The following is a 16,553-nucleotide window of genomic DNA, read 5'->3' as shown; positions in this document are numbered from 1 at the left end:
TCTGGAAGGTCCACAGGAACTAGCCCTTACTTTGGAGAGTCAACGGTGACTAACCCTGACTCTGGAAGGTCGATGGCGACTAACCCTGACTCTGAAGGGTCCATGAGCACCTGACTCGACTTTGGAGGGTCCACGAGCACCTGACTCAACTCTGGAGGGTCAACCGGAACCTGACTCAACTCTGGAAAGTCAATGGGCACCTGACCCGACTCTGGAAGGTCAACCGGAATCTGACTTGATTCTGGGGAATCAACTGGAACGTGACTCAACTCTGGAAGGTCAACAGGAACTAGCCCTGACTCTGGAAGGTCAACGGTGACTAACCCTGACTCTGGAAGGTCGACGGTGACTGATCCTGACTCTAGAAGGTCGACGGTGAGTAACCCTGACTCTGGAGGGTCCATGAGCAACTGACTCGACTTTGGAGGGTCAACCGGAAACCTGACTCAACTCTGGAAAGTCAATGGGCATCTGACTCTGGAAGGTCAACAGGAATCTGATTTGATTCTGGGGAATCAACTGGAAAGTGATTCGACTCTGGATGGTCAACAGGAGCCTGACTCGACTCTGGACAGTCAACTGGAATTTGACTCGACTCTAGAAGGTCAACAGTAACTAACCCTGACTCTGGAAGGTCGACGGTGACTAACCCTGACTCAGGAGGGTCCATGAACACCTGACTCGACTCTGGAGGGTCAACCGGAACCTGACTCAACTCTGGAAAGTCAACGGGCACCTGACTCAACTCTGGAAGGTCCACTGTAGTTGCCATCCTCTGCAGTGACTCCGGGCTGGCGGCCATCTTGTGCAGTGTCGTTGGGATGGTGGCCATCTTGTACTGTGGTACTGGCTCAGCAGACGTGATGTGAACAGTTTTGGGAATCTCTAGGATCTTTGAAAACATGGAGAAATAATCCAAAAATGTCTCTGCGGCCATCTTGAGCGTTGGCGCTGAGCTGGCGGCCATCTTCCACCGTGGCGCTGGACTGGTGACCACTTTGTACTGTGGTGCTGTGCTGATGTCCATCTTGCCTCGTGGTGCTGGGTTGGCGGCCATTTTGTGCTGTGGCGCTGGGCTGGCGGTCATCTTGCCTTGTGGCGCTGAGCTGGCGGCCATCTTGTGCTGTGGTGTGGGGCTGGCTTCCATCTTGCCTCGTGGTGCTGGGTTGGCGGCCATGCTGCGCAGCGGCGCTGGGTTGGCGGCCATCTTGCACAGCGGCACTGCCTCCTCTCCCATCTCTGTCCATAATGGGGAAACGGCGGCTCCCATCCGAACCCCGGATCAACGGGAGGCCACAGTGGAGATCGCTGTCGGACCTCCTCTCGATTACTAACTCCTGAGTGACCTCCCCTGGTTCCACAGAACACTACCAGGCGAGTGCCCTCAAAGCCATTCCTCTCCCGCTTGATGGCTGGCGAGGAAATTGGAGCAGACATACCGCTGGATCTTTTCTTTGATGGAGTCCTTCTATTACGTTTCGCGACCAGAGAGACACAGGGAGAGATCCAAATGCAGGTAAGATTTACCGATCAATAAGGGTAATCCACATAAACAGTCCAATAAAACAAACAAAACAAAAGAGGGAACAGGAAGGAAAGAAACAGGAACTCGGAGGACGAGAAAGTGAGGGTAAATCTCGGGAGACGAGAAGACTGGTCATACAAAGGGTAAGGACTCCATACAAACAACAGGGAAAGACAGGTATTAATAAGGAGACTAATGACAATAGATTTCCTGCACCAGGTGCAATTAACTGGAGTGCAATGACTGTGAAGACAGGACCAGACTAGAGGAATTATGGTGCCTATGGTGAAGTGCCTAAGGGGAAGTGAGCCCACTAGTGGACACCCAGGGAAACAGAGACTGACAGCGTGACAGTAGAAGCTAGAGATTACGGTTTATAAAGTTATAAATATCAATATTTTTCTTATACAAACACATCGATTCGATACAGGAGGCCTTTATTCACCCCGGGAGCCTTGTGAGGTACTTTTTATGATGGGTGGATGCACTTTATTGGACTTCTTTTTGAAACCATTATAACACTTAAAAGAGTCAGGATATTTTTAAATATAACTCTGATTGGATTCGGCTGAAAGAAGGAAGTCATACAGAATAAGGATGGCTTGAAGGTGAGTAAATCATGAGGTAACTTTCATTTTTGGGTGAATTTAATGAATTTAATGATCCAAAAAACAGGTTCATCTAATTTTTTTTTCCTTCTCTCAATCAATCTATTGATTTTCAGGTTTAAATGTGATCTGGACATGTTTTTTTTTTTCGTTTTTTTTTTTCAAGCAGATTTTTTTGAAGAAAAAAATCAAAAACCCGACATCAAACATGGATATTCCTGGCGTGTCTCACCAGGTCTCTCTGGTCTTCCTGCACCAGGTCCATCTTGTGCACCAAGCAGAAGATCTTGGCGTCAGGAGAGTTCTGCAGGATGGCTTCCAGACACGACTGAGTAATGCATATCCTTCTCCAGCTCGCGCCTCTTCACATCAAACACGTAGATCAGCACCTCCACATTACGAAAGATGTTGTCTCTCTGACTCGTGAAGCAGTTCTCCATGAACGTGTCCTGTCTGTGCCATTCACATTTACGTAAAGATGAGAAAACAAAAGTGTCTCTCCAAAAGCCATCCAAAAAAACACCTTGCTCCAGGAGACACTCACCCTCCGCAGTCCCACAGGTTCAGCACCAGATTACCCAGAAACCTCACGTGGCAGTGCTCCACATCAACTGATGAGAAAAAAAGAATTTAACCTTTCAACCGATTATTAACAGATTTTGACATATTAACATCTGAAAATGAGACATTAGGCAATGGTAACAGGAGGAAAATTATTTATATCTTACGGAAGTATAAAACATAATAAAAAAAAAGAGAACTGCACCAAATGATGATTTAAAACATTAAAAACTAAATTCCCAATGCAGAAAACTGTGCAACAAAATAGGATTCATTTGCATTGAGCAAAACAATCAGCATAGGACCAGCACATATTTGGGAAATCTTGCCCTCCTCTGCATTCAAACATGAACAAGACACACAAGATCAGGAGCCTGGCTTCACTGAGGTGTCTCGCAGGTTTGGAAAGAAGTGTGGTAGTATAAAAGATGACACAATTTGTGTTTTTTGACAAAGTTATACTTGTGGCTCCGAGGCGGCGAGTGTCTCTGGCGATGTAACTGGCAAATTTGATCGAACTCATGCTGGTCATTCCTGATCCACTTTTACCCATCAACAGCACCTGCAAAAAGAGCCAAGGGATATTTCTGCACCAACTTCATGGCAGTGACGTGACGTCTCTGCAGCAAATTCACATTAATAACAAATTCAAAGCTTAATTGATGCTGGTCAGCAAACAGATGTCAGTTCTGTTTCTGATGAACTCCACAGAACTGAGATACTTCTGACAACAGCACTAAATATTTAGAATGATCTCAGTTTAAACAGTGTGAGTATGAAACCACAGATCACATAGTGTGTGTGTGTGTGTGTGTGTGTGTGTGTGTGTGTGTCATATCAGGACACAACTCTGTATAATGACATGGGTATGACGCAGGTATTACAAGGAGAGAGTGACTTATGAGCACATAACCCATGTCCCCATTTTTCAAAACACTTATAAATCATACAGAATGAGTTTTTTGGAAAAAAGTAAAAATGCTTCCTGTGAGGGTTAGGGTTAGGTGTAGGGTTGGTGAAGGGCCATAGAATATACAGTTTGTACAGAATAAAAACCATTACACCTATGGGATGAACACACTTTACACAAAAACAAACATGTGTGTGTGTGTGTGTGAGAGAGAGAGAGAGAGAGAGAGAGAGAGAGAGAGAATGAATGAATGAATGAGTGAGAGTGAGTGAGTGAGTGAGTGAGTAAGTGAGAGAGAGAGTGTGTGTGTGTGTGTGTGTGTGTGTGTGTGTGTGTGAGTGGGTGAGAGTGAGAGAGTGAATGAATGAATGAATGAATGAGTGAGAGTGAGGGAGTGAGTGAGTAAGTGAGAGTGTGTTTGTGTGTGTGTGTGTGAGAGAGAGAGAGAGAGAGAGAGAGTGTGTTAATGAATGAATGAATGAATGAGTGAGAGTGAGGGAGTGAGTGAGTGAGTGAGTGAGTAAGTGAGAGAGAGTGTGTGTGTGTGAGAGTGGGTGAGAGTGAGAGAGTGAGAGAGTGAATGAATGAATGAATGAATGAGTGAGAGTGAGTGAGGGATGGAGTGAGTGAGTAAGTGAGAGAGTGTGTTTGTGTGTGTGTGTGTGTGTGAGAGAGAGAGAGAGAGAGAGAGAGTGAATGAATGAATGAATGAATGAATGAATGAATGAATGAATGAATGAATGAATGAATGAGTGAGAGTGAGTGAGTGAGTGAGTGAGTGAGTGAGTGAGTGTGTGTGTGTGTGTGTGTGTGTGTGTGTGTGATTATAGTGTGTATAGATTCTCATTCAGCAAAGCACTGATGTAAAGAATTAGATTTTTTATAATTGATGAAATCAGAAAATAGGAGTACAGATATTTGTCAATCTAAATTTCATGTCGATAAAATGTGTACAATGCAAAGCACTCAACTCTTGCCTAGTCCAATTTCAGATGCAAGCTCAAATGTGTTTTAGTGCTCATTCACACCAAAATTTAAAAAAATGAATAATTTGGTCAAGGACTGACTGTGTTTGAGCTGCAGTCACTCTTACCCAAAAAGCAGCATTTGTGACACTTTTTATTTTTTAGGGTTGGAACACAGGATGAGTGGCACTTTTATATGATGCTAAAAGTTTGTCTCTACATAAACATGAACATTACCAGAGCTGTTCTGAGAGAAAACTTTAACATTTCCTAGTTTTATTGGAGAAGAACACTTTAAATCATGGCATAGATATAATGCCGTTTATGGCCATTTTACACACGTTGCATAAAGTAAAATGCTATATCGAATCATTCTCTTTTCATAACGTAGTTGAGAATCATTTTTACGTAAGGTTTGGTAAATTAAATAAATAAAATAAATAAACCTTTTCTTTTTTTCTGGTAGTCAGGAAGTCAAGTACATAATTTTAATAACTTAGCAACTTTAATAAATTATTTTTTTTGTGTAAACAAACCTACCTGAAATAAAAATATTACACAAAATTAAACTCTCTGTTTTGCATTAAAAACACCAAAATTAACAACGGATATTTGAACTCAAGTATGTATACACCCCCAAAAGCACTTAACAATGCAAATGTAAAATGTGCATGTATATATATAGCCTATATCAAGTACCCTGTCTCTGTAGAAAGCACACAAGTGTAAGACTTTATTAAAGAACAGGGCAGTGTGGTGTTTGTGATTTTTTTCTAGCTAATAAAATAAAGGTTTAGTCACAGGTATGAGTGTGTATTCTGTCTCTTCTTTCCTCCTTCTCTTGTTTCTGCCATCTGGTGGCTATAGTGACAATATCTTTCAGACACAACACTTTCTTTGTAACCCATTAACTGTAGAATACACTCTTAGAACACTGCCTCACAATTAATACCCTAAACTTGTGAAACTAACCTCTGTTTATTAAAATGCATGAAGGTCTCAAAGTGTTTCTGTGATGCTGAAAGTGTCAGACTGTTGCTGATGACTGTCACGATCTGCACATGAACACAAAGACTGAGGATCCAAAAAATGGATTTAAATCACCTTATTTGTTATGCAATATTTTTTAGGCAGCAACCATGCATATTTCCACTCAATGCACTCAATTTTAGAATGATAATGTTTCAGAAGATATTGGGCTGTATTCTGTGAGTTAATTCCTAATAAAGTAATTATTCTGTCTCTGACTCTCTATGGCATGGAGTTGCCATATGGAAAGAATACATTTTTAATCATTCCCTTATTATTCTGAAAAAAAGAAAAGAAAAAAGGAATTAAAAGGGCAGGTCTTAAGGAAGCCAATGATGTGTAGTTTTTAAGTCACATGACATTTGAATCTCCATCCAAATACCTTATCCCCATGCACTGTCACCCGCCAGAAATTACTCTAAACATTTTTTACCAAGGGGGATTTATTTATTTATTTTTTGTAAAGCAGATTTGACATTTTTATGTACAATATAACTTTGTCTAACATAGTTTTACAATAGCTTAAGAAAGTAATCAATGTTCTCATGTGGCAATGCTGTACCACTGTGGAATTACAGTAATGTGTTTCCCCAATGGGAATTTTTTTTTTTAAAGATAGTAGCATCAATAATATGATTTTATTTATTTATTTATTTGAAGTTTTTATTGTATTTATGTAGAAATAACAAAATTATTTCTTCTTTTCAGAAAATGAATACAGTCGTTTTACGGATGGGCCAATAGGAAGAGGGCAGAGTTATCTCTTACATGTGATGAGAGCGAGGATCAGACTGAGTTAGACTTCATATATATATATATATATATATATAATTTTTTTAATCTGTTTTGATTTGTATGATTGTAGCTATTTCATGTAATAAAATCTTATTTGAAGAAGAAAAAAAAAAAAATATATATATATATATATATATATATATATATATATATATATATATATATATATATATATATATATATATATATATATGTATGTATGTATGTATTCCATGGTTAGAACATAATGCACAGCATAAAAGGATTAATTGCAACATCAGAGCTAAGATTAATAACACTATCCTCGTCTCCTCTGATCATCATCAGCAGCAGCGGCGGGGGGCGGGGCCGAGTGTGTCACGGTGATGATTCTGCGCCTCCATTGGCCCGTGTCAGCCCTGACGTCACGATCATGATTAGAATTGATGATCGGACGTTTTGATTTCATTGTCTAGTGAGGGGATTGGTAAAGAAATCTGCTGAATTTGAGGGGTTCGTTGATTTCTCTACTCTACCAAAGGTATCTCTCCCGTTTCATCTCCTCAGTAGTATTATACGAACGGCTAATGCCACACATTTAGACCAGCATCGCTTATAACATAATAATAACGTTAATAATAATGATAATAATAAAAGTTTCGCGCGGTGGCTTTGGCTCGCGGGCCTTTCTCGTCGCCTCAGGAATCCTCTCCTTTTGTTTACTGCTTCACTTCAGCTTCGTGACGCCTTTTATTGAGTTTGTAACCGCAACGGACAGCGTTGTATCCCTCGATGAGGGTTTAGCTGCTCGAGATATCTCTATTATTATGATTTCATGCCCGAGCGCAGAGTGTATAATCGAGAACGAGCACGTATTTCTGCACATTCATCTGTGCCCCGATGGGTCCGAGCAGCTGATGGTCGAGCCCGTGTTTGTGTCAGTAATGGCGCGGGATGGAGACTAGCAGCGCGGCTAAACCGCATCAGCAGCACCGCTACAACAAACAACAAACTCTATTCATGGAATTACAGCAGACTGACGAAATGTACTTTCACTACATGTTGTGATGAGAGGCTCGGTTTCTCACAGAATCTGTCATGTTTCTGTCATCTGTGAATGACCATACCAGCATTTATTATAACAACAACATCAGCTGTAGTAAATATGGCAGGGATTATGACCAGTGATTTAATGTTTTTTTTTCTTTATTATTATTATTATTTTTTTTTAAATAAGCAAATGTTAAACCTTTTTGTGGAAAACTTTTAATATATCAGACACAAATAATTCGTTTTTATTTTTCTCAGTGCTTTTTGAGTCAGAGCTCAGTCATGTCTAGTAATAGATAAAGGTTTGAATAGATTACAATACAAAAAAAAAAACAAAAATATGTGTTGTGGATAAGTGACAAAATCTTTTTTGTGAACAATTCACCCAAAATGAAAATTACTGTGAGAGGAAAAAAAAATCAAGTTTACAGAGTTTTAGTGTCAGTAGTCGAACTACATTAAACTACTGTATGTAATGTTGAATTTGACGTGTAATAATGCGTGGGGGAATATTTGTGTTTCCTGGTAAGCTACCAGTAAAAAGTGGCCTTCATTAATTTAAATATATATGGTCAGTGACAGAGTTCGAGCATATTCATCTAGAATAATTCAGTATTTTCAGCCTTAGAATCACCATTGTCCTGCACCAAGTCCAAGCCTATGAATCTCTCTCTCTCTCTCTCTCTCTCTCTCTCTCTCTATCTCTGTTTTTACTGTGTATTGACATAGTAAAACAGTATTGACATTCGAACAGCTCTGTATTTTAACGGAGCTGTTAGAATAGTGAACAGCTCCTATTCGTCTACACACATTATCAGTGAGACACCTCAAGGTCCTGTACTGGGCCCTATCTCCTTTTCCTCATACCTTGTTAACAGTCATTTGTTCTTTGTGTTTTAGTGCCACTGTATAACAACTGCAAAGCACACTGTTTTAAAATCTGTTCCATAATTAAAATGGACTTGACTTTTGATTTTATGTTAATATAGCTAAAATAATAAGACCTAAGCAAATTAACACATTTAAACAGAGCCCTGTTAAAATAATAAGAATAAATACAGTTTGTAATCATAGTTTGACATTAAAGCATTGTTACTCCCCTACTTCTAATAATGCTAGTAATTTAATTATTGTTTTAAAGAGCGACCTTTCCATTCTGTGTTTTTCAGCTCTGTGGAGTCTGACCTGGAGCGAGCAGAAAGTGTGTGTTTCTAACATCCTCCAAACACAAAAGCGTAAGAGCAGGTGAACGTGTCACAATGGCTGGATGCTGGTGTGAGTGAGTGAGTGTTTCTGCTGTATGCTGAGATTAAGTGTATCTGAAGCTGATTCCTGGGGTCTCTCAGCGCACCCATCAGAGGGATGGAAAAATGGCTGGAAAAGAGGAGCATTCACACGGTGAGTGTGCATCATCAGACCGGCTCTAAGTCATTAACAGGGTTAGATCAGGGCTAGATCTATAGCACTCAGATTGGGTTTCTATTATTAATAAAGAAGTACAGTTTCACAGCTGTGCACCTGAAGGACTGTTCTGGGTTCAGTGGTGTCTGACGTGATATAAGTGAATGCAATTGAGTCCTCTCTGTGTTTCAAAATGTGAATAAAGTAAGCTGTGAAGCGTGTCTTATTTGTGTGTCACATGATTGCTGAATGACTGAATGCTTCGTATATTTGATGTTCGAAAGCAGTTATTAAAAGTGTGTGGAGTGAGTACAGCAGCTCACATAACAAGGGCTGATATCACACACACTCAGCTCTGGGTGAAACATTCAAAAACACATCAGAAGAGTTCGATGGAGACCCAGCCACTGTTTCAAGAGTATAGACACACAACATGTGTCATGATTTAATGGTGAGATGAGGCTGGTGGGGCAAGCAGAATCTCATGTCAGCATAACATTCATCACCCATCACTACAGCCTGTGATAGTAGATGTGGTTTACCAGATCATTCATGCAAGCTCTTTAACAAAACATCATGCCTCGGATGATAATGAGATGTTTCTAACTGTGCAGTGCTGTTATTTCATTTCTGTGCTATCAGATGAACCTGCGGTCTGTGTTCACCGCCGAGCAGCAGAGGATCCTGGAGCGCTATTATGAGAACGGCATGACCAATCAGAGCAAGAGCTGCTTCCAGCTCATCCTGCAGTGTGCACAGGAGACCAAACTCGACTTCAGCGTCGTCAGAGTAAGCCTGCTCCTTTCATTCATGAAGCATTTCATTTCACATGCCTTGAGCTACCCATCCATCCATCCATCTATCTGCTTTACTTCAAACTGTTTCAGACCGAAACTTTAAACTTCTTAAGCTTTTAAACTTCTGTGGTGTGTCTGTGTTATTGATGGTGTGTCTCTTTTAGGATGGTGGCATGTAGACAAAAAAACAGGGATGCATTAAGAGGAACGATCATGAGCCAGATGTGAAATGGGGTCTTTTGGTTAAAACCCTAAAACAGTTTCAAGAATGAGAATTAAACCATTTTACAGCTTGTTTAATGTACGCTTCATATTTCATTAGTATTGAATTCTTCGTTGTAAGCCCCTCGGTGGCAGCACTTTGGATTTGGGGGACATTTTCAGTGAATTATGACTTTAAAACGAGTCTTTATAGTCTGTGTTAATATCATAAAGGTCATCTTTAAACTAGTTTATTTCTAAACTCTGACAGAATACACTTTTTGAAGATAAGTGAGGGATATTGTCCATTTGTTAGCGATGACAGGAGACTGGCTGTGCTGTTTATTACATGGCTAATAACACAGTTTTGATTTGACTTTTAGTAGCTTATTAATATTGTATTACCTCACTTGTAACAGTTCCTAGCAAGCTGCTTTTAGTCTAGTCCAAAAAACAAATCCAAAGAAGCAAACCTGTTAGTAAGGGATGTTTTAAAGTCCTCCCGCTTACTACACGATTACTCAGTGTAGATATAAAGGCTAAGTAAAGAATCACACTGGCATGGCACGCTGACTTGAGTTTGAGATGTTAAAAAATCTTATATTTATATTATCTTCAAGTTTGTGCTAAGAGAAACGAATCTATTCAATCTGTTCGTCATGCAAACCCTGTGTTTCAATGGTTTGTACTTTCACGATTCCTTAGTCGTATAGAAAAACAGGCCATTGTTTAAAAGTCCTCTTGTGTGGTGGAATGGATCGTCCTCTCATGGCGTGCGTCCCTCTGCTTCTGTCTCAGACCTGGGTGGGGAACAAGCGTCGGAAGCTGGCGTCTAAGGCCGATCAGAACGGTGCTGCTCCAGCTGTGTCCCATCAGCATGTTTCTTGTGCGTCTGTGGCCGGCTCGCTGCTGACGGCTGAGATGGCAGCCATGAGGAGCATTCAGCACGCCCCCCCGGTGACCCACCTCCTCCCTCCGCAGGCCTCGTCCTCCTCATCCTCCTCTTCTCCATCCTCTTCCTCCCCGCTCAGCGACGTGATTCTGACTGGCATTTACGCCAACTGCTTCAATGCTTCTGCTCACAGCAGGACAGGGATGAAGTCGTTTCCCACTCACTCAGAGACGGAGCCGGCCGCTCATGATTCTGCGGACGCAGTGGTGTATCGCGGCGCTATTGCAGTCGGCATGCATCGGAAAGCTCCCATCATCCCCGGCTCCAGTGCGCTCAAGTGCAGTCAGACGCTCAAGCCCTTCTCCTCCAGAGACTCGGCTGGAATCGCTCCCAGTTGGGCCAAGCAGCAGCCGTCCTGGCCTCAGACGTCCCCCCAGAAGCCAGCCCCGGCTCAGAGTCAGCATGTTTTCCCTCCGGGCGAGCCGTCCCAGCGGCCTCCAGACCCTGCGGGGAGGAAGACGAGGCCGGGCGAGGCGGCCGAGGTCTTCTCGATCGCGATGGAGACGGGGGACGCTGAGGATGAGTACGCCAGAGAAGAGGAGCTGGCCAACATGGCGGCGCAGATGCAGTGCAGTAAAGGCAGTGTGGACGGTGGGCGGAGCTCCAGCGCTGCTTCCTCTTCCTTGACTGACAGCCCGGGACTCACCGAGAGGAGCCGGCCTGCTGTCTCTGGAGAGAAGGGGTGTCAAACCAGAACATCGTCCCCCGGCAGCGTCCCGTTAAACCTGCTCTCGCAGACAGCTTCCAGAGCCCCCTGTCTCCAGGTTAGCTTTACATTTGACCATTACACACAGTTTGGCTTTCAGAGGCTTATCCGAATGCTGACTATTTTATTGAAGATTCAATTGGCGTGTGTAAGACTCAGAATCGAAAGAGAATCAATCATACAGAATAACTTGATGACAGAATTTTCATCCTTTGGGTGAACTATCCCTTTAAAGCAGTTATTAGTGATATTTTTATGAGTTGTGATATTTGAATGCAGTTTCCTCTGCATCTCTTCCCTTGTGTTTCTTCAGGTAACAAGCAACCTGTCGGCTCCCTGGCTTCACGGTAACTCACGGAAGAGAACGGTGAGTGTCTGAGATGTGCTGCTGCTCTTCTCCGGCGCGTCAGAGATCACTGTACTGTCAGCTTCTGATGATGGCTTTAATAAAAGGTGTAGTGTGTGTTAAGCTGCAGGACAGGACGCAGTTCAGCGACAGAGACGTGTTCACGCTGAAGCGCTACTGGGATAAAGGCATGACCAGCCTGGGCTCTCTGTGCAGAGAGAAGATCTCAGCGGCCGCCAGCGAGCTCCGAGTGGACTCTGAGATCATCAAGGTCTGCAGTCCGGGCAGATTTAATCACCTTATCTTATATCTGAACAAACAGTAACCTGTAATACAGTAACCTGATTCCCTAAGCAGTTCTGTGTTTCTCTGACCGTTATGACATTCGTCTATCGAGTAGATGCAGGATCACAGAAAGGAAAATAATTATTCATCTGAATGTGCGTCATACCAGCGGTTTTTATCAGATCTACTCCTCATTACTTCACAAAATTTCTTTAGGGATACAATTTCAGACTTTTGATGAAAAGAATGTCACACTGTTGAGAAAATAATTTCTAGATATTTATTACTATACTATTGACAAAATATAACACCGAGAAGCAGTACACATGTGAAATGATGAGTCCTGGTGGTTTTCAGTCAGACTGTCTGATTGCTGTTTTAGTAAAACATTTCGATTAAGAGAAAACATATAATCTCAACACAAATATTTGTCCATCCTATGCAATTACCTTAATGTCCATTCATTTATGGGGTTTTTTCTTTTCTTTTTAAGCATAGTTTTTAAGTGACTTTGAGTTCAAAATGAGTAAAAACTGGTTAAATTCAACATTATTATTTATTTCTAAAATATATATACTTTTTTTTTTTTTTTATAAAGTTGAAATGTAAGAAAATGTTCAGTCACACTTAATTTTAAGCTCCAGTTCTCCCTAATAACAACCCATAGTAAATGGCATTATTTTTTACTTTTACCTCAATAAACTGCTAATTGGCTTGTTATTAATAGGCAGGTAGTTGTTAAATTGAGGGATGTAGAATATGTGCTTTATAAGCACTAATAAACAGTCAATAGGTTTATAATAGGCATGTTATTAACTAACTAGTTAATAGTGAGATTTGGTCCCTATACTAAAGAGTTACCAAATTTTGTAAACTAAAAATGGTTCATCATCATCACACAATATATATATATTTTTTTTTTTGACGGCATCAATCAAGTCTTAAATCCTTTCTAAACTCTGTTTGACAGACGTGGATTGGTAACCGCAGACGTAAGTACCGTTTGATGGGCATTGAGATCCCTCCGCCTAAAGGAGGGCCGGTCGTGTTCCCGAATCAGTGCGATCCTCACTCCCCTCACATCCTGGAAGAGGACGGTCTGACTCCGGAGCTCGGAGAGGCCAGCGAACACAATGGTGTGGTGTCGCTCTGTTTGTCTGACGGTGGGGAGGATATACATACTGCTGATGATGAAACTGTTCACTTCTTTATTTACATTGTTGATTTATCAGCTCAAGCCATTTTAATGTGTAGTAATTGCCTTATTTTGAAGATGGAGCCAGTGATTTATATCTGAAGGAAGATGATGATGTGAACGATGAATCAGATGGCGCCACTCCTGCTAAACATGTGGTATGAGCACAGATTCACGAACCTTTATTGAGTTTACTGTGAACTCTGATCCAGTATTTGCCTGTAACTCAAACATGAAACTTTCTTCTAGAAGATTGAAATCGTCGAAGAAGAAGATGAGGACGATGATGATGACATTTTGTCCTCAGAGATGGAACAGATGCAAAACCTGTTGGAGTTCAAGGTAAGCAGAGAGCCGAAGACCAGGACAGACGCTTTCATCTGTTAATAACCAGGTCTCTGTCTTCATCTCCCAACAGCTTAAAGGGATGTTTCACCCAGCTTTAACAAACAGCTTTCCATGTTAATCAGAGCTTATGTGTTGAATTGTTCACATCTGCCAGGGATTACTCTCAGGGATTCCCTTGAGTTAAACCACTTTTTTTTAGTTTGTGTACTTTTGCAGCTTTGGAGCCCAATACAGTTGAGTTGCATCTCCTACCTCAGAACTTGCATTATATAAAGCTTCATGTATATACACATATTCTATATTTATTTATACACTCTGTTATTTGCACTTTGTAGTTGTAATTGGGGTACAGCACAAATTTGACGGAGCTTATCCTCTGGATGCTGTGTTGTTACTTAAACTCCTTTGATCGGTGTTATAGCATCCCTTGCATCAGAAACTCATTATTAAATTGATTCAGTGTGGTGTGTGTTTTAAGAAAGTCCATGTATATCAAGTGTTGCTAAATTTGGAAATTTGGTTTATTTTTATCTCTGTATTATATATACCAGACTTGAGTGAATTGTGGAAATGATCTATGGCAAAAATGTAAGTGTATGAATTCAAATTGGTACTTTTTTTTCCTGTTGTGGAAGTGAAAATCAGTTTGTCTGTTTGACTCACTGTTTTGGGGCAGTGATGGATTCAGAGGTAAAAGAGGTTCCAGTCCAAACCTAAATGACTTATTATCTTCTGCAAAACATGGTGGTATATTGACTCACTTTAATGCCTAATAAAGCACCTAACAAAGTCCATGCAGCTCACTGCTCATTTGAAAGGTGTTCTCATTGGTGAAGAACAGCCCAACCATCTTGTTTCTTCACACTCCAGTACACTGTTTCCATGCTTCTTCTGTCATTGCAGAAATGTAAAAGGTGCAGTTTCGTGCTTTATTGAGCTTTAAAGTGAGTTGCAATGTGCTGTCGTTGTAATGAATCCATCCAACTGGATATTCATTCAATAATCACATTTTGTGTTCCGTAGAAGAAAGAAAGTCATTTGGGTTTGGATTGGAACTGCAAGGACAGGAACAAGAATTATTTCACCTCTGAATCCTTCGCTGTCCCCAAAATACAGGCTTCATACTGGTCCCAAACGACACAAGGGTGAGTGAGTAAATGATGACAGAATATTTGGGGGAACTATTTCTTCGATTCTGAAGTTATTAGCTGCTATTACAGCTTATATAAACACCTTTTTAACTCTAGTACATCTGTGTGCAACTACAGCCAAGTGCATTGCTGTGGGTCTTGAACACCATTAAAAAGGGTTACAGTTTGCCTCGTCACCCACACTTTGAAGGTGTACTTGTACTGCTTCCAGTATTACATCTTCATCTTCATCCCTGAATGTGCTCTAAGGATATACAGGTTTAAGATGCAAAAGGTTCAAACCCATCATGTCACAATTCCAATTTTAGGATTGGTTTGGAAAATCTAAAGGACGCATAGTTTCACATTGAGATTATGTTCTTCCCACACAGGAAGCATTTCATGTTTGCTTTCAGGGTTAATGCATACCAATATTGAGTTCTTCCTTTCGGTCTTGCCTTATCACCGCACACCTTTACACACTGGCTTCTTTGTGAGTCCAGGGCCTCCGTGTACTGAATTATATTGTCATCTGGCTGATGCAAGCCTGGTTAGACGAGCTTGACGCTTGACATCTAGATGTGATTCTTGCCCACAGAGGGTCCTTGGTTTTGAGACTGAACCTCAAGAAAAGTGTGCTATCTCAGAGACAGAGAATCCTTTTCTAGGGGTAATATAGGATTCGACCACAATGCAGACAGCGGTTTTCTGCATGTGAAGATTCAAACTTTGTTGGTATGGACAGCATCAGACTAGGCCAAGATTATCACAGTTAATCAGATTCAGAGACTGCTAGGGTCTCATTGGAGCAGCTGTCATGTTTCCAAACCAGCTAAGCTCAAACTGCAGATTACATGGATTTTATTGGTTGCACTGCTGACTGCCTACGCAGAAAACAAATCTGAATTCTGAATGATTTGAAGCAGTGAAGGTGATTATTTAAAGCGATCTTATCATCATCTATTCTGCATATTAGAGATAACACTGTGTGCTCACAGCCTCTTTAATCTTGAACTATACTTCATACAGAACTACACATATCATTTGACTTAATATAATATGTTTTTTTTTTATTGTTAAAAAAATGGGTGATTTGTTCCCTCAGAATGAAGAAGTGCAGTTCCTTGAGAATGAGCTGCAGAGTCAGAAACAGAAGTTCTCGAAGCTGAAGAGCTTCACCAAAAGCCTGCTGATCGCTGTGAAAAACAAAGACAGAAAGAAACAGCGGGTGAGGAAACATAGCCGGATTAAACTCTTAGTCAAGCGGTGGAAGAAATCAGATTGTAATCGGTGTGTTTGTCTGTTACCAGGAGCTGTTAGCCAGTCTACCTCAGAGAGTGAATGAAGACTGGGACCTGGGCCTGGAGAACCACAGCGAGTCTGGCATAGAGATGGCCACCATCCAGAGAGAGTCCTCTGCATCAGAGGAGGAGGACACAGATCAGATGAGACTGTAAACGCAGGGCAGCTTCCACCTCTTCTGTTCCTCACACATGCCACATAGTGCCTGTGGAAACGAAAAAAAACAACTGTTGGATCCCACGGGTCATTTTCTACAGCATATGTCATATCAGACTGCCTTGGACGGGTCCAGTACTATCAAATAAATAACACTAAGTTAACACAAGATTGGGTCTACTCGTTTTTATGACAACTTGAAGCATGAAATGCACGGATTAGGATTATATTTAAGCAGGTATATACGTCAGCACATCTAGGATCCGGCTGCAGGAAGAGAAAGGAGAAGCAGCCTTTCAAAATGTTGAATCAACTGAACCAATTGCTTCCCAA

General features: G+C 41.3%; 2 protein-coding genes across 6 annotated transcripts; one reads left to right on the top strand and one right to left on the bottom strand.

The window, feature by feature from the left end:
* Positions 1-2,426: 2,426 nt before the first annotated feature.
* On the bottom strand, positions 2,427-8,283 carry LOC113114346 (ras-related GTP-binding protein A-like). Its single transcript, XM_026281258.1, has 4 exons — positions 8,269-8,283; positions 3,157-3,256; positions 2,678-2,744; positions 2,427-2,586 (listed from the first exon to the last, which is right to left on the bottom strand). Exons 1-4 carry the CDS (start codon positions 8,281-8,283, stop codon positions 2,427-2,429), a joined length of 342 nt encoding a protein of 113 aa, XP_026137043.1.
* Positions 6,760-16,389, top strand: hdx (highly divergent homeobox). 5 transcript variants are annotated; one of them, XR_003293580.1, is made up of 12 exons: positions 6,760-6,892; positions 8,571-8,799; positions 9,445-9,591; positions 10,599-11,516; positions 11,772-11,825; positions 11,929-12,075; positions 13,060-13,252; positions 13,363-13,442; positions 13,537-13,626; positions 14,656-14,777; positions 15,868-15,990; positions 16,073-16,214. XR_003293580.1 is itself a non-coding variant. In XM_026279597.1 (11 exons), exons 2-11 carry the CDS (start codon positions 8,764-8,766, stop codon positions 16,217-16,219), a joined length of 1,932 nt encoding a protein of 643 aa, XP_026135382.1. In that variant the 5' UTR covers positions 6,760-6,892; positions 8,571-8,763; the 3' UTR covers positions 16,220-16,389. The 5 variants fall into 5 exon arrangements, 3 of the variants coding, with proteins under 3 accessions (XP_026135382.1, XP_026135381.1, XP_026135380.1); XR_003293579.1 differs by having other exon boundaries at positions 13,534-13,626; XM_026279597.1 differs by lacking the exon at positions 14,656-14,777 and having other exon boundaries at positions 11,935-12,075; positions 13,534-13,626; positions 16,073-16,389.
* The last annotated feature ends 164 nt before the right edge of the window (positions 16,390-16,553 follow it).

Source organism: Carassius auratus, chromosome 14 (genome assembly GCF_003368295.1).
Source record: "Carassius auratus strain Wakin chromosome 14, ASM336829v1, whole genome shotgun sequence".
Lineage (NCBI taxonomy): Eukaryota > Metazoa > Chordata > Actinopteri > Cypriniformes > Cyprinidae > Carassius > Carassius auratus.
This window is presented reverse-complemented; position numbering and strand designations above follow the sequence as displayed.

Bases quoted from the DNA above. Each gene is read 5' to 3' on its own strand.
- LOC113114346 (XM_026281258.1), bottom strand. The intron at 2,745-3,156 runs GTATAACTTTGT...TTTTCTCATCAG, and splicing joins TCGCCGCCTCGGAGCCACAA to TTGATGTGGAGCACTGCCAC. The intron at 2,587-2,677 runs GTGAGTGTCTCC...TGAATGGCACAG, and splicing joins AACCTGTGGGACTGCGGAGG to ACAGGACACGTTCATGGAGA.
- hdx (XM_026279595.1), top strand. From the start codon at position 8,764: ATGGAAAAATGGCTGGAAAAGAGGAGCATTCACACG. The intron at 9,592-10,598 runs GTAAGCCTGCTC...CTTCTGTCTCAG, and splicing joins TCGACTTCAGCGTCGTCAGA to ACCTGGGTGGGGAACAAGCG. The intron at 13,253-13,362 runs GTGGGGAGGATA...CTTATTTTGAAG, and splicing joins GTCGCTCTGTTTGTCTGACG to ATGGAGCCAGTGATTTATAT.